This window comes from Schistocerca nitens, chromosome 1 (genome assembly GCF_023898315.1).
Source record: "Schistocerca nitens isolate TAMUIC-IGC-003100 chromosome 1, iqSchNite1.1, whole genome shotgun sequence".
In the NCBI taxonomy this organism is placed as follows: domain Eukaryota; kingdom Metazoa; phylum Arthropoda; class Insecta; order Orthoptera; family Acrididae; genus Schistocerca; species Schistocerca nitens.
In genome coordinates, this window is record NC_064614.1 from 769,129,254 (window position 1) to 769,156,904 (window position 27,651).

The 27,651-nt window shown below is 39.5% G+C and overlaps 1 protein-coding gene across 1 annotated transcript in view; it reads right to left on the bottom strand.

The window, feature by feature from the left end:
* Positions 1-27,651, bottom strand: part of LOC126202244 (uncharacterized) — a 272,489-nt gene that overhangs the window by 225,711 nt on the left and 19,127 nt on the right. The window contains exons 2-6 of the mRNA XM_049936853.1: positions 22,465-23,235; positions 21,609-21,815; positions 20,635-20,644; positions 18,100-18,182; positions 12,782-12,991 (exon numbers count right to left, since the gene is read on the bottom strand). Coding sequence (XP_049792810.1) covers positions 12,782-12,991; positions 18,100-18,182; positions 20,635-20,644; positions 21,609-21,815; positions 22,465-22,605 — 651 coding nt within the window. The 5' untranslated portion in view covers positions 22,606-23,235. The remainder of the gene's footprint in view (positions 1-12,781; positions 12,992-18,099; positions 18,183-20,634; positions 20,645-21,608; positions 21,816-22,464; positions 23,236-27,651) is intronic.

Genomic DNA, 27,651 nt, shown 5'->3' on the forward strand with positions numbered 1-27,651 from the left:
TTATATAAAGCAAAGAACCTTCCAGACTTTGGATACACTAACCTGTATGCATTTGGGTGTGGCATAGTCTGAATTTTGAATGGACCAATAAAGATGTCAAAAAATTTCTTTAATTCATTACTTATAGCCTTGGATTTTTCATATGTTTTCACCAGGACCAGATCATCGATTTTAAAATTTGTAGGTTTCAACTTCTTATCATGTTTGTTTTTACTCAGTTTCCCTTGTTGTTCCATTACTTTCTTGACTATTTCTTCTCTTTCCTTTCTGCTAATAATTCTTTTTCAGTGACAGTATATGACTTCTCATGTTTTTGCAAAGTTCTACTGGCAAAAGCTATTGATCTATGCTCCATCACACCATCTACAATATTTTCTTGGCACAAATGAGCTCCCACTCCATAGTCACTGCTGTCAGTCATAATGCAAAATGGCTCTGTAAGATAAGGTCTGTATAACATTTTGCTATTGCACATCTGTTTCTTGATGTTGTCGAATGCTTCCTGACAATCCTTGTCCCATACCCAAATGGTGTTCTTCTACAACAAGTTGTTCAAACATGGTGCATTTAAAGCTTGATTGCTGACAAACTTCCAGTAGAAGCAACAAATTCCTTAGGATCATTTAAGTTGTTTCTTAGTCTTGGGTGCAGGAAATTTTGCAATGGCCTCAAGTTTTTCTTCATCAGGCAAGATTCCTTCTTCTCAGATGGTATGGCCTAAAAATTTGAGCTCTCTAACTCCTAATTTATTCTTCTCTAGTTTTAATGACATCCCTCCCTGTCTCAATCTGTAACACACACTTCACCCAACAAATGTCTGTGTTCTTCCCAACTCTTTTCTTTTACAAGTATGTCATCAACATAAAGGATTAGTTTGCTTCACAGTTCTTTTCCTACAACAAAATCCAATGCTCAGATAAACTCTGCAACTGATACATTAAGGCTAAATGGTACAACACAATAGCAATAACATCTTCCTCCATACAACAATGTGGTATATTTTCTAGACCAAATCTCCAATGGTACCTGATGGAAACAAGCTGTTACGTCTAAAATAGACATGTACTTCATATGTTCAGACTTATGTAATAACTCATCTATGTTCTCAGGGTGATCAGTTTCCCTCTGAAGGTATTTGTTTAAATGTCTTGAATCGAGCACTAATCTTACTCCACCATCACGTTTGGAAACTACCACCAACGGGTTATTGTATGCACTATTGCACCTTTCAATTACTTCCCACTCTTCCATCTTTTGTTGTTCTTCCTCCAAAGCTTTTCTTTTTTAGATGGGTACTCCATATGGTTTGATGAAAAATGGTTCATGAGGTTTTAGTTTAAGTCTACATTCATAGTTTTTCACTTTACCAGGTTTCTCATTAAACACATCTTTGTATTCCCACAACAAACTACCTAATTGATCTGTCTGTTCTTTGTCTAGACTTACAGCTTCTTTTAGTTTGGTGGTCACTAATTCAGCATACTTATCTTCACTACATTCTTCTTCATTGTCTTACGCATTAACATCAATCTTTTCATTTGCACAAATCACTCTTCTAATTGAAAATTGTTCTCTATGCAATTTTGGATGCTTAGTTCAGTCACATGTGTTACATCTGTCTTTGGGTTGGTAAGCCTTAACCTTTTGTTATTCCAGTCAAAATCCGCATTTACTCCTTGTATCCAATTCATTCCGAACAAAATATTTTCATTGAGTTCAGGTACTACAAAACATCCTTGGTTATACTGTACATCATTAATGGTGAAAGATATTAAGGCTTGCCTGTTTACAACTTTGTCATGCCTACCAGTTGCTCCCTTAATTTTGATTCCAATAACAGGATATTCTTCAAAGTCAGCACTATGTCTTATCTGGTCTCTAAATTTTTCATAAATGGCACAAAGCAGGACTACCTGAGTCTAATAGGCAAACTCCTTCATAATTTGCAACTTCTATGTGTATATACGGGCAACCTAAAACTTTTTCCTTCCTGCTTTCCTCATCTTCATGCAACAAATCATCCTCAATCTCTCTTAAAGTCCAAGTTGTTTATACCATTTTTTCCTGCGCTATTTCTCTTGCTTATCTGAATTTTACTTACAGCTACATCAGATGATTGCTTGATGTTATATTCCTCTTTTACACACTGTCTACTTTTCCCGGAACTGATCTCACTGTAAGCCTGCTGATTGGTTCTACCTTCCCAGATGGAATGCGATTCTTCACAAATAATCTTGATGACCCTTTTTACTCTGTTGCTGTCACTATAACCCTTGTAAGTATCACAAAGTTTCTAGCATCACATCTAAATCATAATGTGTATTCACATGTTCCATATCTGATGATACCTTCCCAATTTCTATTGGTACAATCTGGTTCTCATATTCTTCACACCATGCCATCTAATTCTTCCTCCCATTCATCATTACTACTCACACTTTCACTATGAACATTACCACACACACTATCATCTCCAACACTACACACTTCTACAACATCTTTACAATGATCATCAGAATTGTTGACAAGTACACCAGTACAATTATCATCACTTAAGTGCTTAACAGTGATAGATTCTTCCTCCATTAATTTACTTCATCCAAACTCATCAAGATTACCATCAGAACCAACATTTTCTTCACAAATGTCTTCACCACACTGATTATATAGACTTGAAATAGTTTCTAATAGAACTTCTTCGAAATTCTCACAGATGCTAATACTTCTATCTTCCACACTTTCATTCACACTTTTCCAGAATTTACTGTCAAACTGTAATTTGCTAATCTGATGTGCTCTTCTTACATTAGTTCTGTCATTTCCACTCTAATATCTTTGATTACTCTGTCTTCTGTAATTATTTTCGATGTTTCTAGGCCGGTAATGTTTAGCCTGATTTCGGTACTTATCTCTTGCCCCAAACTGAGAGGCTCCCAATGAGGCATCTGTTGGTTTAAATTGCCTGGTCTTGATTGGTGATCATCCAATTGTCTGTTATTATTCTCCCAAGGTCTCTCCCCATTGTCATATCCTCTGTTTCCATTCCCATTTCTATGGTTGATCCGTCTATTATCACTTCTATTGTAACCACTATTATTATTCTGATTTTCATTGTCACTCCTACCTTGATTCCTGCTCTGATTCCACCCCCCCAGATGGTTGAATGCCAAATCTGCCATTACTTAACCTCTCATTTCTCTCAAAGGTTCTATCCAACTTATCTACATAACTCAAGAACTGATGTACGGAGTCGTCTGGTCCATAAATCAACTCCCACTGTACTCTTTTCGGTAATCTCCTTTTTTCTCTCTATTGGTATTAGTTCATCAAAAGGTTTGTCTAAGTGTACTAATTTCCTCAATTGGTTTTCACAAAAACACCTCACCTTCCCTGTTCATTGGACCATTCAAAAACTCACTCTTAATCCCAGCTTGCTCAGATTCTGACCAAAACTTATTTAAGAACTTGCTTCCAAAATTGTCATATGACATGGTACAATTAATATTGTGATTGGCCCATGAGATTACTTCTCCATCCAAAAATCTCTTAACAAATTTAATTTTAACATTGTCTGTCATGTCAGTACTAAAATTATCTTGACAATGCTGTAAAAAATCAACAGGATGCAATTACCATCTCCTGGAAAGCATTTTAAAGATATGCTACCCCATAAACAATTAATATTGCTAATAAAAGTTCTTTGAGCTACACCCTCTCATAGTTCTACAACCTTCCTACTTAAATCTACAATATTATTTTTACACAAATCTATTTTTTCATAACACTTCAGTTCTACATTACTTATTTCATTGGTAATGTCTGTAAATTTTAACTCAGAGTTCCTTTTGTAAGTTTCTACTTTTTCTTGTAAGATTCTCCTAGTCTGAACAACCTCTACTTTAAGTTTAGAATTTTCTACTTCTACATGTTTATCTAGTTTTTCGAATCTGTCCTTGTTTTTGGACAACTCTTGTGTGAAATTAGTTTCTAATATCTCTAACCTTACCTCTACTGCTCCTACACGAGTATTGAGTCCACCCTGTCCTGTATAAACAGTAATTCTTAGTGCTGCCAAACCATCCTAAATTTCCCTTATCTTACTAGTATCCTGCCTAATCTGTCCCATCTGTTCCTTCACTTCTTTCTTAATGTGTCCCATCTGTTCCTTCACTTCTTGCCTCATCTGTTCCTTCACTTCTTTCATATGCTGCATTAATAACATTAACAAATCATCACCGCCTACTCTTACCTGTGCAATGTAAGTACATGTGGCAACATTTTCACTGGAACCCTCTCCACCAAAGCTTCGATCTATGCTTTGATTACTACTGGGCGACAGTTCATTGATAGTTGCTCCTAGGTCCAAAGTGTTTTCCATTGGTTCCTCACTCATTTTTACTTTGCCATTATCGGCCATGGTAAATTACAAAATATAAAAACTTCCAACATAAATGTTTGTCACTGTCACAAAACTATTTAATTAAAAAGGTAAACTGTTACTTATCTGATGGTACGGTGCTGTCCGACAATTTAGTCCTTTTTATCTACACCAACTCTTTCCATGTGGCAACATCCGTTCGTTCTGTGAGTCCATAGCAGAAAATTTTTCAAGAAAGTTTATGCTTGGCATTCATCTTACATTCACCTGAAACAGTCACTTGTTAAACATATTTCCACATTTCAAACATCGATTGCAGCTCAACTCCACCAAATGTAACGATTCATGTAGAATGTTACTTAACTTCTTTTCTTCTGCCTGGTCCACTGATGAATAAATGGGAAATATTCATGTTTCACAAAATTTATTCATATAAGGGGGTAGTTTGTGTTGTTCCCCCGGATGATGATTACATGAATATTTTGTCAGAATTTGTAAGCGGGGTCCTTGAGGTACGGCAATACTCGAACATGAGAAGTAAGTTTAAACAGCTTTATTAACAAAGGAGGATTATAAAACACGCATGCTATGCGCACCCATCATCACTGTGTCTGACATCCTAACACCGGCTAATCACGGTCATACCGAAAGGCTCCATGGTGAGCTAAGAAAAGATACATATTCACGCCCGAGGCTGTGCTAGTTAATACTGCACACTGCAGACGGTGGCCAGTGGCGTACTCTCGTCGCAGTGCAGCCGGATACTAGTCTACTGACCAAGCAAATTGTAAGCATTCCAGACAGGCCGGCTGGCGAACGCATGTCCATACTGTATGGTTGTGTGCAACCCATAGACCCTTACATCACTCTCCCTAGAGAAAAAGATCAACCGTAGATGGCTCAAAATGACCTCCTGGGCTTTATGAATCTATTTCACCATTTGTGGCATCAGAATGCATTGCAACATGTATTTCATTTGCAGACACAGTAACGTTCGGTACAGAGAAGTGTGCCTTCAAGATGACAATTTCATACATGACAAATGCTGTTTACAAAAGACAAATTAATAAAAGCAATAAAAACACAATACTGACAATCAAGTATGCATTAACATTACTGAATGAATTGAAGGACTTGATTCTATTTGCTGCTTCAATGAAATTTAACTCATTATTTTAAGAGATTACATTTTCATGCATGTCCTTAATTAAATTATTGTCTTCAGGAAAACTTGATAAGGAATGCTTTCCATATGTTAATACATATGAATCACTGTAATAAACAGATAACATTCTAGTTAATGGCAAATGTCCAGTTGCATGAAATTTAGTTGGCAATACACTAGGCATATCAAATAGTTCACATGATAAATCACAATGTGTGGCATTCGAGATTAATTCACTATTGTTCAATTTTAGTGTAAAGGGTAGCTCAGGTGTATCATAGTTTTTACATGTAAATGTGACATCAACGGTGGAGTTAAATGAGAAAATTATACCTTCAGAACATCGTTTATGGAATGTATGATAAAAGATGCGTTAAAATTCTAGGGAAATCATCTCTTGGGGGATGATTCAACAATTCTTCCTTACAGCTGTACACTCTACTGTCTACGAATACTGCCGATTCAGGGCAAATTAACTTATGACTACGTTTACACAATCATTTTCATTTAGAGACACAAAATATCTTCAATCCTTGCTGATCAGTAGATAATAATTCAGTATATACTTTACATGAATACCTGCCTGTCTCCATTTCACAGGGTAAGTATAAATCTTATACATTTCAAAATTATGCTTTGATCTAGCAATGGGAATAGAAACAATAACAGTTAATTCATCTTGAGTCATTAAGGAGTGTGTGGTGGTTAACTTATAGTAAGCAAATAAATTGTAAGAGTTAACAAGATAAATCATAGCATATGTAGCAACTAGCTTTTGTTCAGCTGATAGTAGGATCTGTAAAAATTGTTCTGGATGTAGTAGTACACTGCTCAAACAATCATTTGAACTACTTTCTAAGGTTGTCCTTAAGTTAAGGGCATCAATTCTAGCATTTGATAAACTATCAGTAATCCTTAACAAAAGAGTGCTTAAATCTAAGTGTGCACTCACAGCATTTAATCCTTGGAATAGTTCTTGGATATTTGCGTTTGTTTCATTACGAATTATGTGGAAATGTCAGATAAATTGCCCTACAATCTGTTCAACGAAAACTGTGTGTTAGTAAGGGTTTTTTTGCATATTCTTTAATATGATAATTTCATTAGAGAGGTTAGTTGAATCTGTACTGAACCGTTGTTCAAGAGCTAATATTTTGCCTTTAACTTCCAGTAGTTCTCAACTAGTTAAAGTACCAAATACAATATGAAGGATATTCCCTCCAAAATCAAACCAGGCATGTTTATGCCTAATTAAAGTTTTGTGTGGCAAAAGCTTTAAAAAACAGTAAATCTCTTGTACCCATTTCCAAAATTGTACCATTACCCTTAACAGAACGAATTAGGTGAATTGCTTCTTTACAGAATTGAACTGTTGCTGGATTTCACTCAAATTGTACTTGAGGGCAAGTTTTGTATTACTTGTTGGAACTACCATGTCTGATCATGGTTCAAGCAAAACACCTGTACTCTGTGGTACTATTACTACAGCATTAGTAGCATACGCTATCATAGCAAGCATTAGAATAAAAATGAACATGGTTAATTTGTTCTAAATACTAGAGTTAACAATGAACATAAAATAAATGAATTTCTTGTGGTAACCTGTGGAATAAAAGGTTTAGTTTCACTTGTGCACTCGTGCAATAGCTTCAATACTAAATTTTCACAACACATTCACATAAGCACATGGCTGAAATAAACACACAAATTGCACTCTCACACACTACACACGTTTATGCAGAATTTAGGGGTGTCTGGAACAGGATCGCTCAGAACATGGTGATGCCTCAGCCTCAGCCTCAGCCTCAAAGTCTGGACTACGACCTCGCGATTCTCGCTTCCTGGGTTTGAGAACAGCAGGTCTGCCTCTCAGTCGGTCCTCGTCATCTTGTGATACTACAGGAAATCTACCCAGAAATGGCTTTACATGATTGACATGAACAACAATTGAACGAAAGGGCAGTTGGAGCTTAAGAGTAACTGGCGACAACACCTCTAAGACTGGATATGGTCCTTTCCAAAACTTGAAACTTCCTGTCAGATTAAAACTGTGTGCCGGACCGAGACTCGAACTCAGGACCTATGCCTTTCGTGGGCAAGTGCTCTACCATCTGAGCTACCCAAGCACGACTCACACCCTGTCCTCACAGCTTTACTTCTGCCAGTACCTCATCTCCTACCTTCCAAACTTTACAGAAGCTCTCCTGCGAACCTCGGTAGAGCACTTGCCCACGAAAGGCAAAGGAGTGAGTTCGAGTCTCGGTCCGGCACACAGTTTTAATCTGCCAGGAAGTTTCATATCGGCGCACACTCTGCTGCAGAGTGTAAATCTCATTCTGGAAACATCCCCCAGGCTGTGGCTAAGCCATGTCTCCGCAATATCCTTTCTTTCAGGAGTGCTAGTTCTGCAAGGTTCACAGAAGAGCTTCTGTAAAGTGAAGTTTGGAACATACATGTTTGGTGTGCTGCTTCCAGGTCAATTTGGTATCAATGAGAAAGCCCAGAAGTTTAACATCTGCTGGGTTACCCAGTGCTCCAGTACTGCTGAGGCTGCATATCATCCTCTGAGGTTTTTCTTCATTAATTTTCACTTTGTTCATGGTAAACCAGGCCTTAGCTTCATTGAACAAGACTTCTGCTTGTTGGACTGCCTGTTCAACATTCTCTCCATTTGAGAACAAGTTTGTATCATCCGCAAACTGCAAGGTGAGCCGATTGGAGCCTATGTCATTTATGAAGATAAAAAACAGCAGGGGCCCTATTACCGATCCCTGTGGCACACCATGCTGTAGCTTCTGCTCACCTGAATCAGCTCCTTGCACGGAGACAATCTGTCTGTTTCTCAGGTAGGATTCAAGAGTTTGCAGGACAGATCCCCTATACCATATGTTTTTATCTTTCTGAGCAGGGCCTTATGTGGGATGCAGTCAAATGCCTTATTAAGGTCACAGAGTACTAGTGCTATAGACTCTAGTCTTCAAAAGCCTGACTTATGTTTGTAACTAAGGCAAGTACAGCTGTTGTTGTTGACCTGCCCTTCCGAAAGCCATGTTGCGCATCATAAAAGAGACTATTTCCTTCAAAGTAACTTAATAGTTGTTCTTTCATTATCGATTCCATCACCTTTGCTATTACTGGTATTATAGATATGGGCCTGTACCTTGACACTTCATATGGACTGCCTTTTTTGTAAACAGGCACTGTGTGTGCTACTTTCAGGAAGTCTGGAAATTCCCCTGCACGGAGTCTTATTTATTACCACTGCTAATGGCTGTGCAATTTCACTGATTATAGTTTTTAACATAGTACAGGACATGCCATAAATATCAGGGCTCCCTGAAGATTTGTAGCTTTTTACCATTTTTGTTATTTCTTTTGGATACACTCTCTTCCACATTACCATGCTGCATTTATTCTCAAATTTCATAGCAGCTGCAGGATCTATTCCCAAGTCAGGGATTTCATCTACTGTGTTTTCCACTATTTTTATAAAATAGTCATTAAACTCATCTGGACTGCAAGAATTAGAGCAAGAGGTGGACTTTTTCCTGTGCTCATTAACCAGGTCCCATGTTGCTTTACAAGTATTGAGAGCTCCAATAAATCTGGCATTGCTTTCCTTCTTTGCTTTTTCTACTTCCTTTCTGTAGATCCTTTTGGTCTGTAAATAACTAGAGTACACCTATCCTTAATATCTATATCTTTAGCAGCTCTGACCTTGTCATTTAGTATTTGGACAATACATTTTATTTTTGGCTATTCTAGGAGTATACCACCTCTTTACTTTGTTAGTTTTTTGTCTACATTTTGATTTAGCATTTGAATATCTCTTGGGTTTTAATGGGAAGTATTCATCAAATTTCACTTTAAGGGTCTGGAACGTGTGATTGAATGCAGAATTTGGTGGCAATTCATCAATTATTTGGTGCCAATCTATAGAAGACACTGTAGTTTTGAAATCATCTAAGCTTTTCTTTGTAATAACTCTATTTCTGAATACATAATTTGAATGCCAGCTGGGAATTTGTTGTGTACTTACTGAATTTGTCCATAACTTCATGATTACTGCATGGTGAGTTGCTAGTAGAAGGTCCACCACACTTACTTTGTAGTCCCAACTATTTAGGTTTGTCACAATTATGTCAAGACAAATAGCTCCTCTTGTTGGTAGAGTGTTTCCTACGAATAGCCCATAGCTGCTTACTAAGTTCATGAAAGCTCTTTCTTTATCATTACCTCCTCCAATATGAATGTTGAAGTCTCCACATAAAACAATTTTTGTCCCTAAGTGCACTAGGTGACACAGACAGCTTTCCAACTGGTTGAGGAAACTTTCAAAATTTCCATCTGGGGAATGGTAGACAGAAACAACAATTAAGCTGGCATCTGACAGTCCCAAAGCAGCTAATTCTAGTCTAGATCTACACAAAATTTACTTAAGTCAATTTTATTGGGACTGAGTTCGCTATTTACATACACAGCCACACCACCATGGATAGTAGTTTCTTTACACCATGCATTCACCATTTCTAAATATTCAACGTTTCTCTAGTATTCTGCTTGTGGTTGGGCTACCCAGTTTTCACATATACATAATACATCAGGTCTCACTTCATCAACAAACAGGGATAATGTATCAAGTTTTGTTCTGAGGCACTGCACATTTACACTCGCTGTAACTAAGACAGCATTTTCTTCAATGATATCATTCCCTTTTACACTGGAATGTTCTTGGTCTTGGAAGTTTATCGCACTGGTGCACAGGATATCAATGCAGTGCTGCAAACTTCTTGTAATGGATTGAGTGGTATTCCTTATCACTTCAGCCCTTATCAAAGCACATGCTCTGACAATTCTCTCTCGCATGTCTTGAGGTGTAGTTGGAATGTCTCTATAAACAATATTTTTTATGGATCCCCACAAGAATGTCCAATCCAACGATTCAGGAATTGTCTCTGCAACTCATTTCTAGCAATCAGCGAAAAATGTGCCAAACACCCATCTTTTTCATATCACATTCTTTTCCTTGTTCATAAAGGTATTTCTTCCTATAACAGAGTTAATGTTTCTTGCAGGAATGTGGTGTACTTCCTACCATTAAGATTTCCTTCTATGAAACAGGGGCCTATAATTTTGTCCAGAATCCCACACCATACATTCACTGATCACGGTTTTTTGGTGTGAAACTTGCCGCAGCCAACATGGATTTTCAGTTGCCCAATAAAACATGTTATGCAAATCAACATTTCCATGGCTCATGAATGTAGCTTCATCAGTAAATAAAATCAAATTAACAAATGTGTCATCCCTGTGAATCTGAAACTGAGCCACCGGCAGAATTCAATGCAACGCATACAATCCATACCAGTTAATTGTTGGTGGAGACTGATATGGTAAGGATGATATTTATGGTGATGGAGAACATGAACAACACTACTCTGACTCATGCAGATCCCCTTGCAATCTTACGTGAACTAACAAAGGATCTCAAACCATAGTGGCAAGAGTACCAAATTCCGTTTCCTTGTTACTATCTTTCCTTTGCCAGACATGTTTTTGATGCGTTAAAGATCCAGTTGTTCTCAATTTATCATATACGTATTTAAATGTACTATGTGTAGGGTGAGTATGTTAAGGATATCTTTCAGGGTATAAATCTCTAGCTCTCACTGAATTTCATTGGCCTTCTCCATAAACGAGAAGCATATCGACTTGTTCTTCAAAGGAATACATCATTCCTATTAGTGTTGTATTGCAAAACTGTCAAATGGTGTTTACATGTCAACTGCATGTTAGATGGATATTCTGTATTCGGCAAATATTTACTATTTGCACAATATACGAGAGAGAATTGTTCGAGCATGTGCTTCAATAAGTGCCAAAGTGATAAGGAATATCACTCAAGCCATGATGATAAGATTGCGGCACTGTATTGATACCAATGGTCATCACTTCAAACACCTTCTGTAAATGGACTTCCGTGCCATCTTTTTGACCTCTCTTGACCTACAAAGATCTTACTGATACCTTCACTGGATTCATCTTGATAGCCACTATCAGAAAATAAGTACCAAACTGTAGCATCCCATTTAAAAAAACAAAGTTGACCTTCATATCTCTGATGCGACCCCACCTAGCAACAAAAAACCAACATCATATTATGGCCCCCGTTGTCCCATGCAACATTTGTCCCACAAACTTTTCAGTTACTATCATATTCGGAGTTATTCTAGGTGGCAATAGTTAGTGACTCACCCTGTACATCAATTATAACAGGAAACATTTTGTTTTATAAAATTAATCATGAGCATACACAATATTAAAACATCCATCAGTCTTTATGGCATCTCTGAACTGAACTGAATCATTTACTTGTATGCTTGCCCGAGATTCCCTGATTTGAAACAAGTTCCACAGAAGTGTCAGATTTCATTCAGGGAGTTCTCTGCCATGCCAGTTAATATCAGCATGTGTCAATCAGTCCATGAATCAGTCATAGCATTCTACACTGCATGTAAAGCTCATATTATTGTGTTCAACATGAATATGTTAAGTGACATATCGAAAAGTGAAAACAAACGTGCCAGCAAGAAGTTAATAATATCTGGGGTCAAGGTCACCAATAAGAATTCACTTAGTGATCATATAAATCAAGAGACTGAAAAGCTACATGTTCATATGGTTCAAAGGAAGGTACAAACAATCTTGTATTTCATGTCCAAAGTAAGGATAAGTCCAGTGACATTTAATGTATATAACATATCAATGAAATGTCAGTTTTTTAAGGGTTCATCACAATGGTTAATCTACTTTCAAGGAGACTTTTTGTCTGTCTGTTTCTTTCCATCTGTCCTCCTGATTACTACTCAGGATTTTTACAATAAAAATAAATCACATGTTAAAGACACTGCTTAATGTATTTTCTACATAAACATATTTTTATTAAAGCATTTTAACCTACATATTTTTACCTGAATACAGTAACGCCAATGAATGGTTTGTAATATGATTTTGGCAGGCTACATATTGTAATAGGATGGCCGGAGCAGGTGACATGGTCGGGGTTGTAGGGCGTGCCTGAGTAGAAGAAGGTGGCTGTTTTTAGTAATCTTCCTCTTTATTGTTGGTTCTTCCAATACATTTTCCGGTAGCTCATCCCCACCACTCGTGTCGTGGTCGATACGTGCTGATGCATGCAGCCCCGGGAAACGCAATGCCGTGCTCGGTCAGCAGCTGTGCAGGCGGTAGGAGGTTAGCAACACAAGGCCCGGCCCAGCGCACCTCCTGCAGATGCTGCGGCTCGTGACAACGCCGGGAGTCACCAGTGCAGCAGCGGGCAACGCCCTCCGCCGGCCGCTCCTCAGGGACAGCATCACTGATGACGACGACGTGACAGCGACCGAACACCCAATCAGGCGAACTGAATGCTGACGCCCACCTCTGATGCCCTTAAATAGTGCAGACCGCTGCTGAATTTGCCAGTTATGCGGCGGCATGTTTATTAGAAGGTTCTCGATGAGTTGGCTAACGCAACCATGTCACATGCGGCCCGCGCCTGCATAATTCTGCTAATGCTGCATTCTGGCTGTTGATGACTGCCACACACATACACACATACCGACACATTGCAAAACTGTGTCACCTGCATAACGCCCCAGCCAGCCTTTGTCTGCCGTGAGGCTGGCGCATAGCGCACTGGAACACACTAAATCATAATTTCGCACCATATTTCCTAAAAATAACCCCCTGTCCTCTACAATATGTATGTGGCTACGTTCATCTGTTCCCTTATTAAACTCCCTTTTAACTACTTTAATATTGTACTTTGTCAACAGGTGTCATTCGATGCGTCACTCTGCATGTTATAGAGTGTCTATGTAAATACATTTAATTCCTACAAATAAAATCTTAACTACTCTTTCATATCTATCCAGAGACCACATGTAACTACTTCATCTATTGAAACAACGTTTCTTTAACTTCTTCATTATTCTGATCAATTTAAGCCATATTTAATGATGATACAACCATTCAAAATCATTTAAATATGAATATGAAGTAAAAAAAATTTGCTGCCAGCACACATTCTTGCAACACACTATGTAAACCATAAGAGCTACATCATTGTATCTAGTACTAAACTGTAGATATAAAAAAAAAAACTACAAAAAAGTCAGTGAGAGCATATCTTCATCTTCTATGATTCACCCTCTAGCATCGTTTGTTTTGTTATGTAGTCACTGCTACAGGAGAGGTCAGAAGTCAATTAAAAATGGTAATTGTGGGTCCACCACAAAAGAGAAATATGCCCTCAGAGACTTTTATGTAGATCTTCTTGACATCTCCAATACAGTACCATGAAGCCCAGGAATGGCTGCAAACTGTCTCCAATAGCCAAACATAACCATTTCCAGTTAATGGTCAATTCAATTGGATAAGAAAACCCAGTCAATTCCATGTAAATACAGCCCACACTATTACTGAGCCACCATCATCTTACACAGTGTATTGTTGATAACATGGGTCCATGGCTTCGTGCGGTCTGTGCCACACACGAACCCTATCATCAGCTCTCATGAGCAGAAATCTGGACTCATCTGACAAGACCACAGTTTTTCAATCATCTAGGGTCCAACCAATATAGTTCTGAGCCCAAGAGAGGCACTGCCGACAAAGTTGTGCTGTTAGCAAAGGCTCTTGCATTGGTCATCTGTAGCCATAACCCATTATGCCAAATTTTTCCACACTGTCCTAATGTATAAGTTCAACATACACCCCACACTGACTTCCGTGGTTATTTCATGCAGTGCTACATGTCTGTTAACCATGATGACTATGCAAACGCTGCTGCTTTAAGTTGTTAAGTGAAGGCCATCGGCCACTGTGTTGTCCATGGCAAGTGATAGTGCCTGAAATTTGGTATTCTTGGCACACTCTTGATACTGTGGATCTCAGAATATTAAATTCCCTAATAATTTCTGAAATGGAATGTCCCATGCATCTACACTGAAGAGCCAAAGAAACTGATACACCTCCCTAATATCGTGTAGGGCCCCTGCAAGCACGTAGAAGTGTCACAACATGATGTGGCTTGCACTTGACTAATGTCTGAAGTAGTACTGGAGGGAATTGACACCACAAATCCTGCAGGGCTGTCCATAAACCTGTAAGAGTACAAGGGGGTGGAGATCTCTTCTGAACAGCACATAGCAAGGCATCACAGATATGCTCAATAATGTTCATGTCTGGGGAGTTTGGTGGCCAGCAGAAGAGTTAAAACTCAGAAGATGGTTCCTGGGGCCACATTGTAGCAATTCTGGATGTATGGGGTGTCACATTGTCCTGCTGGCATTGTTCAAGCCCACCTGAATGCACAATTGACGTGAATTGATGCAGGTGATCAGACAGGCTGCTTACATATGTGTCATCTGTCAGAGTAGTATCTAGACATATTAGGGGTCCCATATCACTCCAACTGCACACGCCCCACACCATTACAGAGCCTCCACCAGCTTGAACAGTTGATGACCTGCAGGGTCCATAGCTTCATGAGGTAGTCTCCGTACCCGTACATGTCCATCCCCTTGATACAATTTGGAAACGAGACTCATCTGACCAGGCAACATATTTTCAGCCATCAACAGTCCAATGTCAGTGTTGATGGGCCCAGGTGAGGCGTAAAGATTTATGTCGTGCAGTCATCAAGGATACACAAGTGGGCCTTTGGCTCCAAAAGCCCATATCGATGATGTTTCATCGAATGGTTCGCACACTGACACTTGTAAATGGCCCAGCACTGAAATCTGCAGCAATTTGCAGAAGGGTTGCACTTCTGTCACACTGAATGATTCTCTTCAGTCATGATTGGTCCCATTCTTGCAGGATCTTTTTTTAGACACAGAAATGTTGGACATTTGATGCTTTGTTGGATTCCTGATATTCACGGTACACTTGTGAAATGGTCAAATGGGAAAATCCCCACTTCATCGCTACCTCGGAGATGCTGTGTCCCATCGCTCATGCACCGACTATAACACCCCGTTGATAACCTGCCGTTGTAGCAGCACTAACCAATCTAACAGCTGCACCAGACACTTCTTGTCTTATTTAGGTGTTGCCGACTGCAGCACCATATTCTTCCTGTTACTATCTCTGTATCAAAATACAATGCCTATATCAGTTTCTTTGGTGCTTCAGTGTAGCTCCAACTACTATTCCACATTCGAAGTCTGTTATTCCTGTCGAGAGGCCATAATCACATCGGAAAACTCTTCACGAGTCACCTCAGTACAAATGATAGCTCTGCCAATGCACTGCCCTTTTATACCTTGTGTACCCTGTACTACCACCATCTGTATGTGTGCACATCACTACCCCTTTACTTTTGTCATCTCAGCATATATCTTTACTTCTTAATACATGAAGAGTTAGTGTTTGAATACATATAAAGTTATGAAAGTTCACAAAATGTATTGTGCAGCAGTTGATGAAGTTTATCGCAATTCAAATGCAGAATATGCTGCTCAGCACAAAGTTATGAATTTCAACCAATACCATATGAGCCCTTGCTCCAGTGCTAACATCTCTGAAATGCTCACATGGAAACTAGCACCTGGCAACACATACATCAGTCTTCAAAACGTTCTGTGTTAGGGATAGTGGTTATCACTGAAACAATTGGTTTTCAATGATACAGGTTTTTTTTTTTTAATGCCAGTTTAACTGACTGTTAAAACTGCTCAAAATAACCGGTTTCTGAAATAACTGATTTTTGGTTTTTTGTTCCTGTTATTTCCTGTAATAAGCGTATAATCAAACAAAGACTGAAAAATTTTGACTCTCTCAGTTTCAAGATACACAGAATGAAAACATTAAATGAAATAGACAAATAAAAAAATTACTCTGTCCAGCATTCACTGCTTTTCTCAAAAAGTGGAAAGTGGTCGAATACTGAAAAAAAAAAAAAAAAAAAAAAAATCACCAGTATTCTCCTAATGGTCCCAATTTTTTGAAACTCTGCTCAAAAATCATGTTTTAGGGACCGTACCACTGTTTGGGCATTACCAATGGTCAGTGCTAAAGAGTGAAAACTGAAATCAAAGAACTCTGCTTTTCACATTACTTTGTCCATTTTTAAGGTCTTCAAGCAGATGAAAGCATATTATCTAGACACAGGCAGCACATCAGCTAATTTGTACATTTACTGTAGACTGTGTATGAATTGTTGTTAAGTTCTTAATTTTTTACTGTTACCATAATTTTCTTCCTCTTGTGTTTTTTCATAGGAATGGCAGACAAATCTTTAATCTTAAAAGCAAATGAAGCTTTTTACTTCATTGCTACGTCACTTCATAAAAACATTTGCAGACTACGGTTAGTGCCATTGTGCAATATAATGGATGTCCAGTAACAACAGCAAAAAACTACCATAGAGGCCAAGAGGGGACAAGTCTTTCCCACTGCACAAAAATGTGTACCTTAAGCCACAACACACAACAATAGGGACCTTACTGCCTCAACAGTGCTGTACCAATACTTATGCCATATGTTCTGTTTCTGTTGGCATTGTTATGAAAACAGCACTGATTGCTTTGCTTATTTAAAATCAATGCCAATTTTAAGAAAAAAAATTATTCCTATTTTAAAATAGGTTTATTTAAAACAAAAAATTTCAGCACTGCTGCTACAGCTAATTGATATTTTAGTTTTTTTACTCAGTTATTAGTAAAAAATTAGTACTGGTATCATTTTTAACTAGCTGGTTTTTCCCATCCCTATTCTGTCTTCACTCTCTACTAGTCCTTGTCCTGACTCTGTCTATGCTTCCTTTCCAGTTCTGCATACTCATCCTAGTTCTTATCCCATTCTCTTTGACATCAAGTAAATTTTTAGTTCCACTGCAGTTTCTTTACTTATTTAACCTGATCAAATTGGGGCCGTCTGGTCCTCTCTTTAGTAGCCCCACTGGACACGCAAATGGATGAATCAGAAAATCGATATGTGTAACACTGCACATCTGACAAGGATATTTGCAGCAGAAAATGACTGATATCATAGACCCATCACATCAGTTCCTGTAGTGCGCCAGTAAAAGGTTGCATTATAGCAATCTCTTCCTCAGTTGCTGTTATCTGACTTGCCTCTGCCTGTGGACTCTGGACACCACAACTGTTTGTTGTGCATGTAGTGCTACGAATTATGAACTTGTGGTTTTTACCACCACTACCCTACACAAAAATTTGATTGTAAAATGCATGTTTACTGTCTATGTTGTGCCTGGGTTTTATTCACCTAATATGGAACTAATTTTTTGTTGTGGGTGAGATGAATTTTCCTCAGTAAAGATAGTTCATTTCAGTATCCTCTGCAAAACTACTTAAAAGTTATAGGAGTAATGAAACTGCTGTTCATTCAATGCAGTTCACAGGACATACTTCTTAAAAACTCTGAAACATGTTTTCCTTTCCCAAACAAGAAGGTATGTGCAAAAACTGTTGTTTTTATTAAAAATTAATCAATTTATATTCTAATAAATGTAAGGTAAAATGCGACTTACTTGGGCAGGGTAGCTAACTTTTCCCAACTCAGGTCGTGGTAATTTTGGCATCTCAGCTGACAGATAACGGCCAGGATACTGGGCTGATTTCTGCAAGGATGTTTACATCAGATTAATTTCATGTTAATATTTAATTGATCTTAAATTGCTGCTTTACAATAGTGTACTTTATCATTAATCCTCTCGTACCCTTTTATGCTATCTCAACAAATGTGTCAATGTAAGTACAGTTCTGGTGTTATACCATATGGCTAAATTTAGCATTTATTTGCGGCTAATATTTAGCATTTACTTTCTACAAGGTACATATTTCAAATATGTAAAGTCAAAATAAGACCCTGATTACAATGTGTACATGTCAAATATATATGGCTTAAAAATTCAAAGTGTTTCTTGCACTGTATGCCAGATCAAACAGTTTACCTTCACTTAATGGTATGCTTTTGTATGTAAAGATTACAGTTTCACAGAGAGGTAACAGTAGAAGTTTTGTAAATTATGGATGATAATATCCACTGGTATGTCAAACTTACAGATGAAAGTAACTTTCGAATGATGTGTTACTAACAAGTAACACAGCTTGATGAAACTTGGACCATACACAGTAAGAACTGCTACATTATAGTACAAAAGATAACTGGAAAAAAAGATGCAATGAGATGAACGGAAATGAATTTTTCTTCACAGACAATAATTAGTCTGAAGTCACCATAATTTATTATGGTCGCCTGGACATTACAAAAGGTGGGACATGGTTCTTAAGAGGGTGTGTGACAATCACAGATAGCAATGCAAATGTGCTCCCATGCTGGTCACAAGATTGGTAAGGACTTCTTGTGGAAGAGTGTTCCATTCTTCCATCAGCGTGGCTGACAACTATGGCATGGTTGTTGATGCATGTAGACATGCTGTACACCAATGCAACATCATGCCCCACCACTCCATAACACCTGTACCATGAAAATGATTATGTTCAACAATGCTGGATGTAGCCTCTTATGACAAGAGCTGGGAACACGTAATGCATCCAAGAACGTTGTCAAACATGATCATTTTGGAGACCCATGAGTAATGGTGTGAAAAGGAATTATGTTGCATTAGTGTATTGACATCCAAATGTTTGGATACGGTACACTCACCAGTCAGTGTTATTGTGATACTGTACTCCTTCCCCATGTGACATTGTACTCCTTCCCCATGTGCATCTTTTCAGGATTGCATCCAGCCCTGATTTCATTTTTATGGATAACAAGGCACAATCACATCAAACATTGCAGAGGGAGAAGCTCCAAAGCAAGAGGATATTTGGCAAATAATAGGCCTGCCCATTTCCCTGGTTTATATCCCATCAAGCATGTGTGGGATGCATTGGACGGATGTATTGCAGCATGTCCACAAGCACCAATGACCATCCAGTGGTTGTCAACTGCACAAATTGAAGTGACTTTGAATAAAAGTGTCATCTCTGTTCATCTCACTGCATATTTCTTCCAGTTACTTTCTGCACCTTACCCTTGTTGTTCTTCTTATGTATGGTCCAATATGTTTTGTACGTCAGTATACCTCTTCCAAATCAACAGCAGTATCATCTTCTGCCACATTATCAGATGTTTTCTTCTTGCAGAGGACCTCAATGTATTCTTCCTATGCACCTCCTCTTTAATCTACATTGTAACAGTGGAACTCTTGATGTTGACAGCTTTTCTCTTATATTCCTGTGTCCTGAATCTGGCCTTCTGGTAACCACTTCCTTTTTTATTTGTTCATGTTTTTCCCATAGTCATTTCTTCCCTAAGTGATTTATATTGTTGTATTCCTTAATTTTCCTTTTACCTTTCTTAAACCTATATTTATCTTTGAAATTTATGTGGTTTAATTTGGCAACTCATTGAGTACAGCTACAATGCTCTGCCTATTTTTGAGCCAGCAGTTTAGCTTGACTGGGGTGGGAGTTTATGTCAGGTGGAGTGGACAAGGAGAGAAACAATAGGGGAGCAGGAAGTAAAAAAAATTGGTACATAGCTTGGAAGAAGAGCCTCACAATGTGACACCAGTAAGTTTTTTCTGACCACAGGGAAGCAGAGTTGTGCTTAGCACACAATTTCATGAAAGAGAAGTTGGGGAGAGGGAGATAAAACAGAGGAAGAGAGAGATTGTTTAGAGTAAGTGTCCAGTGTTGGATGAGTGAAGTTAGGGTCATGGGGCAGGGAGAGAGGTGCATGTGGGGAAGCTAGTGTGGTGGAGAAGGACCCAGATGGCACTGAAGCTGCCTTTAAAATCAAGCATGTGGTGCTCAGAAGCCCATCCGCACTCCCATCCCCCACTTCCAAAACCAGCTGGTACAGAGCACCTACCTCATCACCCAGTATCATCCTAGATTGAAACATCTGAACTGTATCCTCCCCAATGTGATATTCCATGGCCCAGACAATATGCAATATCCTAGTCCATTCTTATGCCACACTTACTCCCACTAACTCTTAAGTTATGTGGGTCACAACCTTATGGAAGATCCAGTTGCAAAATCTGTACCACACAGCATGTCCTGTTCCAGTCTTGTCATGGCTGACCCTACCCTATTCGAGGCATCGCCATCTGAAAAAGAAGTCCTGTCATGGAATAGCTCTGCTGTTATTCTTCCATAGTATTTTGCATGGACATGACCACTAACCAGCTGTCCACCCAAATTAATGGCCACAACCGAACAGTGGCCAAGAGCAGGGATGATCAAACAGTGGCATAACATTCTGCTAAGCACAACATGCTTGATTTCAATGGCTGCTTCACAACCCGCAATATTTGGCTCCAGCTTATCTTAATTACATAGATGAAAGTTGTCCCTGTAACACATCCTTCTATCCCATAATCCTCATGACCACAATCTCCACTACCCCCAGTTCCACACCTGCATCAACCCCTGCCTCATGATCCTAACTTCACTCAACCAGCACTCAAATCCTATCCCCCACAGTCTCCCTCTTCCTCTGGTCTATCTCCCCTCCCAACCCACTCCTCTGCAAGATATTGTACTGCACACAACTCTCCCTACTCCCCCTGCCTGCAGTCAAAATGAACTCAAGTGTACCATATTCCAATCTTATGCACCTGCTGTCTCTTCCTCCACCTATCAACCACCCAATTCATATGTCGCCATCATGGAAATAGTTGCTACAATGGAAAATACCTCTGCCTTGCACTTCACGGTGGTTTGCAGAGTGTAAGTGTAGATGTAGACAGCTGACCTGAGTGTGTTTGGGGTGGATGACATCTCCTGTACTAACTTGTTACATGTGTGGCACACAAACTGCATATAACAGTCCAGTTTAATTTTCTGAGCTACCTTGTAATTACAGCAGATATTTTGTACATTATACATGTGAAAATTGCCATCACTGAATGAGCAATATTCTTCTCAGGTGGTTTACTGGCTCTCCCATCACATAACAAATATCTATTTACTATGAACTATACTAGATATTTCACAAAACTTTTGTTTCATAATGACTCACCCCTAATGCTTCAAGCTCTCCATGTTTCTCAAGGTCCAGGATGATATTTTCAATTGCATTAACAAATGCAATGTAATTCACTGTATAACCACTTTTCAAGAACTTCTTAAGTAGTAGAAGAAACTCCTCTGAAGCAATGCGCAGTCCAACAAAAGAAAGTACTCTCGAAAAATGATTGAGTGTGACAGTGCCAGCATTCTTTGCCACCTACAACAGATTTACATTAAATTATTAGAATGTGCATTTGTCTAAGGTAATCAACCAGAATATATGTTAAAAACCACAAAAAAAACCAGCAGATGGAAGTCCCCCCCTAGGAAAAATAAAGTGATGTTGTGACACTGTGGAGGATATTACAATTAGTTCTAAGGGTGTAAATATGCCATTAAAAATCCTGATATGATCTTCACCAACTGGTTTTGGTAAATATTATTTCATCTACAACTCAAGTAAACATCTACAAAAAATTCCCATAGCGTCCAAACTATCACGCTGGATTATTCAAAATGATCTAGGCACTTACAAGCGACTGTAAAAAATGTTTGTATTGAGATAAAGCGTTATATGATTAGATGTATGAAAACAGCAATTCTACAAGCTTTTTGTGTTATTTTCACAAATTTCAGTGTGTGAACTGTTAGTCACATAGCACACATCCAGTCCATAGACCAACTCGGCCCACACTTGCCCCAAAGTGTGTGCATTGACATCAGTCACAGCTGCCCTGATACTTGCTCATAAAGGAATTTGAGGAAATGGAGGCATGAAAACAGTGTTTTTGATGTAAGCCCACAGGTAAAAATCACACTTTGTCATGCCAGTGTATGTAGGGGCCATGCCAGCATCTGCAACTTGCCAGCATCATGTTGGTACGTAGCTCAGTGTCTGAGAACTCACAAATATTGTTGTGAAAATGTTGTAGAGCACCATCATGTTCAGAAACTAAATTATCACTGTCCTCTTGTACTTGCGGCATGTAAGACTGTCCATTGATCATTGCTCTTGCAAAGAAGAAGGGTCCATACACATTTTGCTTTGACAAAGCACAAAACATGTTACGTTAAACTTTGGGGGTCCACAGAAACGTTCAGTAGCAATGTGGGGATTTTCAGCTGCCCTTATTAACACGTTATGCTAGTTTACTTTTAAGGTGAAAGATTACCCCATCATTGAAAATCAAACTGTGTGTGAAATTGTTCTCTTTATTAAGTGCTGCACATCAATGGAAAATTGTTTCAACAAATGTTTCTCACCATGTGTAATGGCTTGAAGCAAATGAATCTGATATGGTTTCATTTGCAAGCATTTTCTCAGCTCTCTCCAAACAGTCAGATGTGGAAATCCTAGCTCGTGACTTGCATGAAACATTGATCTTTGTGAATTTCTAAGGAACGTATCCATGATCCATTCAACCTGTTCCTCAATACTGATGGCTGAACACTGCATTTTCCATTATGAAGACTTTCTGTTCCCCTCATCTTCTGTACCCACTAGTAGATTGATTGTCTGGCAGTCTCGTTAATATGGACCTGAATTTCTGACACACTGCGGTTGCAGAATAGCTCTTGCAGAACTGCATCGCAAAATGCCTTTTCTGTTAGTCTGTCAGCCATGTTGCTCGAGGTCACTGCAACAAAAAAAATTTTTAAGTCACGGTTTCCATAAAGATAATCATAAAATACCTTATCTCGATACAAACATTTTTTTTTTTTTTTTTTTTTAAATCAGTGCTAGATCAGTTTGAATAACTGTATATTTACAGGAACAAGGGGCCACAGCAGAAGCGTCCACGTCGCGGCCCTGGGAGGACTACTTTTAGTCCTGCTGATTCTGCTACCACCAAGCCATTACAAGAAAGAACAAAATGCATGACAACTCTCATAATTGGTCCTTCTTAAGACCACGTTTGACTATCATCTCCATAAACGTGGAGGGATTATCACCTGCCAAACAGGATATATTGGCTGATCTGTGCAGATCAAATGAATGTCACGTCCTATGCCTACAGGAAACGCACCGAGGCCCAAACAGCAATAGACCTAAAATTGCGGGCCTGATACTGGCAATCGAACGGCCTGACGATCAATACGGAAGTGCAATTTTCATACGAGAGGGAGTATCCTACGACGGGTTTCAACTTTCAGACAAAAACAACATTGAACTTCTCAGAGTTGAGACTAATCATATGACAATAACATCAATATATAAGCCTCCAAATACGCCATTCGAATATGACCTGCCACGCAATATTCCCCTTCCCACAGGCAGTATTGTAATGGGTGACTTCAATAGTCACCATACACGCTGGGGATACAATGAATCTAATGAAGACGGACTCAAGGTGAAGACATGGGCAGATGCTGAATCACTCTGTCTCATACATGACGCCAAACTCCCCCCATCTTTTAACAGTGGCAGGTTGCAAAGGGGATACAACCCTGACCTCGTCTTCGTCAGCCAGAACTTGGTAACTGAGTGCGTGAAAGATGTCCTGGGTCCTATTCCACACTCCCTACACAGACCCATCAAACTCACAGTTACTTCAGCAGTGGTGCCAGTGCGGACTCCATTTCGACGAAGATTTAATTTCAAGAGGGCAAACTGGGAAGGTTTCGCAATTGGAATCGCCGAAAAGCTGCAAACTCTAGAACCAACACCCAGCAACTACGATAAGTTCATAGAAATCATCCAGAATGTATCAAGAAAGTCTATCCCTAGGGGCCGGCCGCGGTGGCCTAGCGGTTCTAGGCGCTCAGCCCGGAACCGCGCGACTGCTATGGTCGCAGGTTCGAATCCTGCCTCGGGCATGGATGTGTGTGATGTCCTTAGGTTAGTTAGGTTTAAGTAGTTCTAAGTTCTAGGGGACTGATGACCACAGATGTTAAGTCCCATAGTGCTCAGAGCCATTTGAACCATTTTTATCCCTAGGGGCTGCAGAACAGAGTTTGTACCAGGCCTAACGAAAGAGCCGGCAACTATACGATGCATATAAGGAAAAGTATGAGGAGAACCCATTCTCTGAAGAAACTCTTGAACTTGCAAATGCACTTACCAACCAGCTAATTGAGAAGCGCTGAGAAGAATGGCAACATCTAATTGAAAGTGTAGACATGAAACATTCTAGCCGGATTGCCTCGAAGACAATTGAGAAGCTAAATAATCACCCTAAGCAGCAAACGGAAGCACCAAGAGTAACAGCCAACCAAATAGCGCACCAACTCGTTCTTAATGGGAAAACTAAGACTCCAGCAAAAACTGTCCCAATAAGACGTGGTGAAAGTGACACGAACTACTACAACCATCCATTTACCATCGAAGAGCTAGAGTCCGCACTTAAATCTCTGAAACCTGGCAAAGCAGCAGGGCTAGATGACCTTAGGAATGAACAGATCCTTAAATTTGGCGAATACACGAAAAACTGGCTGTTCCTACTTTTCAATACATGTATCCGGCTAAACAACATCCCGAAAATCTGGAGAAAGGGCAAGGTCATAGCCATTCCAAAACCCAGCAAACCATTGGACGAGCCAAAAAATTTCAGACCGGTAACATTACTTTGCTTCTTGTACAAGGTGTTCGAGCGCATGCTGCTGAATCGACTTGTGCCTAATATTGATCATCAGATAATTCCGGAACAGGCGGGGTTTCGCCCTGGGAAAACTTGCACTGGACAGGTCTTGAATCTTACCCAGTTTATAGAGCATGGGTACGAGAACCGTCTAATTACTGGAGCCGTACTTGTCGAGCTCTCATCCGCATTCGACACTGTAAATCACAAACTGCTGCTCACTAAAATATACGCTATGACTAATGATTTCGGGCTGATACAAATTATATCAACTCTTCTCAGCAACAGACTGTTCATCGTAAACCTAGGAGGGAAGCGAAGCCGATGGCGTATCCAGAAAAATGGACTACCCCAAGGCATTGTCCTCGCACCCATTCTTTTCAACATATATGTGAATGATCAACCAGTTGCACCAGGGACTAGGAGCTTTGCTTACGTGGATGATCTTGCAATAGCCGTGCAGGGTCGGAACTTTAACGACATAGAAATTAGCCTTACGAATGCCCTCAACGGTCTAACGCCATACTACGAAGCCAACTGCCTATGCCCGAACGCAGCAAAAACATTATCCTGCCTATTCCATCTTCGAAACCGAGACGCCAAACATACCCTAAACATCACGTGGAACAACCAACGGATCGCGTTCAGCAACACTCCTTGTTATTTAGGCGTCATCCTTGATCGCACACTTACTTACAGACATCATGTAGACAAGGTCAGGGGCAAACTATCAACAAGAAACAACCTCCTGAGTAAGCTCACCTCCACAAAATGGGGTGCCGACCCACATACTTTACATACATCGACACTTGCACTCTGCTACTCGGTTGCTGAATACGCTGCCCCAGTTTGGGAAAGATCAGCGCATGCGAAACGAGTGGATCCTCTGCTGATCGATGCCTGTCACGTAATCAAGGGATACCTAAGACCCACCCCTGTTAGCCAACTTTATTTGCTTAGTGGCATAGCTCCACCCAACATCAGACGAGCTATAGCAAGTGAAGCAGAGCGCCTTAAGCAGCTGCGCGACCAGCGCCATCCTCTCTTCGGACAAAACCCTCCACACACAAGTCTAAAATCAAGACGGAGTTTCCTCACCTCAGTTCGACCGCTCAAAACCTCAAAACAAAAGGCCAGATTGTGAAAATGGAAAGCAACACTGCCTACGGGAGACCAGGCACCTCTAATCTCACCCAACGAACAATTTGCCTCTGGAAATGAGCTAAAATGGCCATTATGGAGAACCCTCAACCGCCTACGAACTGGGGTGGGCAGATAACAACGTAAACATGTGTAAATGGGGATACCGAGACGGGACGGACACGTGCCAGTGCGGACAGACCCAAACAATGGACCACCTCCTGGAATGCAGCAACATGGGGGAAGTGTGCAGAAAAGAAGATCTGGCAAACGCTACGGCAGTGGCAGTTAAATGTGCTGAATTTTGGCGGGGCGTGATATGATATATATACTATGTTTGTCTTTATATTGTAATGTGACTCCCCATTTTGGGTTTGTTTTACTTATACATATGTGTATTGTATTTGTATTTGTGTGTATATGTAATATGTGGGTTGTCTATGGCTTGGACACGATTAACTAAATAAATAAATAAATAAATAAAATAAATAAATACAAGAACACTGGAATGTGCAAGTGTTACATGAACCTTAAAGCTTACCATTATTTGGCTTCAATAGAAATTCGGCATTAGATTATTTAGGGGTGCCACCTGAATTCAACGTGGAAACTGATTAGCCAGTGCCACATTACTGTCAATCCTTGTGGTGCCCCTACCCAGATGGCATCAACACCACCCTTCGACAAGAACACACCAGACTTGTACATGTAAACCAGTCCGTGGCCTGTCTGAGTCAATCGTAATTTGACCACTGAAGTGTGCATCATTTGACTTAGTGGGTTTGGTTATGGTGTTTGTATTTCAGGCTCTTTTTCTTACTGGTAAAACTCTGATGCAGCATAAATTGAACTTCAATTGTATTGCTTATTCTAAGACAGCTTGTACTGCTCTAGAAGTGTTCTGTAACATATCTTAACCTGTCTAATAAATCAGAGTTTGTTTCTGTTGGTTTTGTGCAGAACTCACCTTTCAGAAATTGGTGATGACTCGGGACATGTGATGCAAGCAAATCAGCCCTTAAACATTTTTGTAACTAAGCAAGAGTGTGGTTTTTTCAGTCATCAAGAAACTCCAACAACTTCTAATGGAAACAATGCAGGGTTATCATGAGCTAATAGATACAATCTTACAGGCATTGCAAGAATTAGCAAATGTGACCGTTAAAACTTCCATGCCACCATTGTTTATCGGTTATCCACCATTTAAAGCACAAAGTGAAGGGTGGGATGCTTACCACCAAAGACCATAGTTATATTTCACAGCTTGCTTGCTGGCAGATAAAAGGCAACATTCCAGTGTTATTTTCAGAAAATCATGAACTGTATCATCTAAAA